A 3339-nucleotide genomic window follows, 5' to 3' on the forward strand; every position below is an offset into this window, starting at 1 on the left:
ACTTTAACAATACATGTCAAATTTGATTGTATTTAGTAGACTATATTGTTCACCATTCCCAATCTAATTAATTTTCGCAGTTGGAGAACGTACAATTCTCAAATGTACGCCAAGTAAGCATTATAATATATTCCCCCACTACTTCGTTAGTGCAATTCTCAAATGTACGCCAAGTAAGCATTATAATATATTGCCCCAACTTCTTCATTTCTGCAATTCTCAAATGTACGCCAAGTAAGCATTATAATATATTCCCCCACTTCTTCATTTCTGCAATTCTCAAATGTACGCCAAGTAAGCGTTATAATGTATTCTCCTGCCTCATATAAAACCGCGGACGAACACCACATATTAACTTATATTAACAAAGTATCGCGCGATAATATCGAATGCATGAATACAAATTTGTAATTTTTAGATACGAGCCATGGCATCGCAGAGTGGCCGAAGCCTGGGCGTGATTGAATGCATACGCAATGTAATCTTATCCTGAAACTTACAGTCGGCTTAAAAACCATCGTGTATTGGAAGACGATATGAAACGTCGTAAAATCGGTGTCGTGCATGATGTTTATTGATCCCTTTGCTAGTAATAACAAGCCCTCACAAATACATTGTAATTTCTCTTCAAGTCCACAATATCTCCCTGCAGACATCCATGGGGCTCTCAGCATGAATAAAGGAACAGTGTGTTTTTTGGATCCGAGTTGAATCGTACATGTAATTCAGTCAAACTGTGCTCGGAATTTGAATCTCGAATAGTGCGGCACGAGTTAGTGCAGCGATTACTCGCTACTCGATGTTCTCTACGAATCGGCGGATAATTATGAACTACTCATAACTAACGGTTTGTGCTATAAGCTCTGTAAAAAAGACGAGCTTTTAGAGGTGTATGCAGTTGGTTGCTGTCTGATGTTACAACTGGCACCTCTACAGATAGTAATATGAAGATGATCGGTGCGAACTCTTTAACATTTACAAAGTTGCGAGTACGATTCACCGACGATCTTGGAATCCAAACACGAACGGCTTTTGAAATTTGGCTACGTTGGCATGCATCTAGAGCTGATCTAGGATGAAAGCTATAAAAATTTGGGGTGACTGTAGGTGCAGGGGTAGTGAGTAAACATTCATATACACACGGGCACATGTACAGTATCGCTCAGCGGATTGAGTGTCAATGGTTCAATACGACGATACTTTTTCGGCCACAGGTGCGTCGTTACAAGGCTATCCACACTTTGCGCTCGTGCATCACTTGTCATGCGGTCATCACATAAAGCCTTAAGTGAGCTGTCACCGATCGCTGACCCATCCTTTGTGGTCATTGGTAGAAACGGTACACTTTTCACCAAATGCCACGTACATGTAGCTATCGTGCGGTTCATAATACGCGGGGATTACATGAGCAACCAGAGATCAAGTGATGATCGAGTGTGGCGTAGTCAGTATCGAGCACGTCCTCATCGCTTGTCTCTGTGCTTCTCACCGCTTGTCTCTGTGCTTGAACAGAGCGTGCCGAGCCTTCGGCTGTTTACTTTTGTACTCATTGTAGACCATGCCTTCTCCTCCGCTCAACCCCGACAGATTACCTATAATGAGAATAAATCGGTCAACACCAATCTCCAGTTAAATCGTGCACAAATAGATTCACCTGCACAGAACAACACAGAAAACCGGACATCTGAAAATGACATAAAGGCACTTTCGCACGTACGTACACAGTTATGAACACAGTTCTTCACGCACCCGTAGCCCTACAGACAGACAAACTCGCAACAAAACGTGATATCACTCCCCTCTTTGCAGCCGACCTTAACCCGATGTTTCCAATAGTAAAATCTTAAGAGCCTATTCGACTCCACACAGTAGTGCTATACTAGTTACAGTCACCGCGCACCGATTGCTACCCCAAGGCACTCCGCAATCCCCACTTATGCACAACTGTTATTCCAGTCGACTCGAGTAAGCTGCTGCATGCCACACACTACGACGCAACAAGCTCGCAGTGGTCATACTCCTCCGAATAGAGAAGAAAAAAGTGGTTTATCCAAGAGAGACGGAGTTTTACCTTTCTCCAAAAGGTCATGCCATCACACGCAATTGTAGCACAATAGTGCTGTATTAAATATACTCAACAAAAGCAGTCACAGCTACACACACTGACACACCACTCCTCCTACCAATCCTGCAGCATATAGTACTCGGATCGCATCTTCTCTACTGTATCTTCCCACCCATAGATAGTACTATCAGGTCAAAAATACCTTAACTCGAACTAAAAGGTACGCACAGAGCCAACCCTTCCAAAGCTACTGTAAAGACTTACCCTTCCTCCTGCCCGCCTTACGGCCCACGGTATCTGGATCGAACCCGCTGAGATCCTCTTCTTGTGTTTCGTTGTCCATCGCATCCAGTACAGCCGCTAGCAAGTTCTTCTCCTGCGCTTTAGTGAGAATACCGTACTTGTCCATACCTGGAACCTTGTCGATTACCTGAACAGGCCATAGTTTAATCATAAAATACAACGATGGTGTTAGAGGTAGAGTGATGTGACATTCAACAGTGACAAGGTTGTACTCAGAGACAGAATGAAGCGAAGTATGCTTTGGTGGGGTTGACAAATACAAGAGAGCGGGTAGGGGGTGTGTGTGGGGGGGGGGGGGTCAGCCCTGTTGTCCTTCACAAACATCGCCCTCAGTCGACTACCGGTCGCACACTAGACACGTAATACAGGGCCTCTCCACGTACAGGTATACGGATTTGTTGTTGTACAGTGAAGTAGGCCTCAGCCCCACTTACAAATAGCTTCACAGTCCTCGCAACAGCACAATACATAGCGGTGCGGCTATTGAGTACACACCTCGAAGGCGTACCCTTGGTCCACCAAAAACTGCTGTCGTTTGGTGGAGAAATACATCTCAGCTGTGTCCTTCGAAACCTGATCATAAGTTGAGGATTTTACCGTACGATGAGCACATGCCTATGCGAGAAAACGTCAATCGATGCAGTGATAGCCGTAATTTACGAATTTGCGATTCTTAAACCGTGTCTACCATAAAGGGTCTGGCAATCGACAGAACGTTGTTGCAGTTGCATACCAGAGAGTAGAAGTGAGCGTTGTAGTCCTCTGGTCCTGGTTTGGGCTGACCCTTTTTGGCTCTGAGAATGCGGCCCAGACGTTGCGCCTCTTGGCGACGCGAGCCATACATAGAAGACACTTGGATCAGCACATTGGCATCTGGCAGATCGATGGAGTTATCTCCTACCTAATACACCAATAAAAGACAACCGTCTGTTGAGTGAATATAGAACACACATAGATAGACAATAGACAGA

At 44.7% G+C, this 3339-nt stretch overlaps 1 protein-coding gene across 1 annotated transcript; it reads right to left on the reverse strand.

Moving 5' to 3' along the window:
- Positions 1–555: 555 nt before the first annotated feature.
- SARC_13494 (hypothetical protein) lies at positions 556–3283 on the reverse strand. The gene is made up of 4 exons (XM_014292372.1): positions 3102–3283; positions 2864–2941; positions 2330–2495; positions 556–1592 (listed from the first exon to the last, which is right to left on the reverse strand). Exons 1-4 carry the CDS (start codon positions 3210–3212, stop codon positions 1486–1488), a joined length of 462 nt encoding a protein of 153 aa, XP_014147847.1. The 5' UTR covers positions 3213–3283; the 3' UTR covers positions 556–1485.
- Positions 3284–3339: the final 56 nt, after the last annotated feature.

This window comes from Sphaeroforma arctica (genome assembly GCF_001186125.1).
Source record: "Sphaeroforma arctica JP610 unplaced genomic scaffold supercont1.3359, whole genome shotgun sequence".
NCBI lineage: Eukaryota > Ichthyosporea > Ichthyophonida > Sphaeroforma > Sphaeroforma arctica.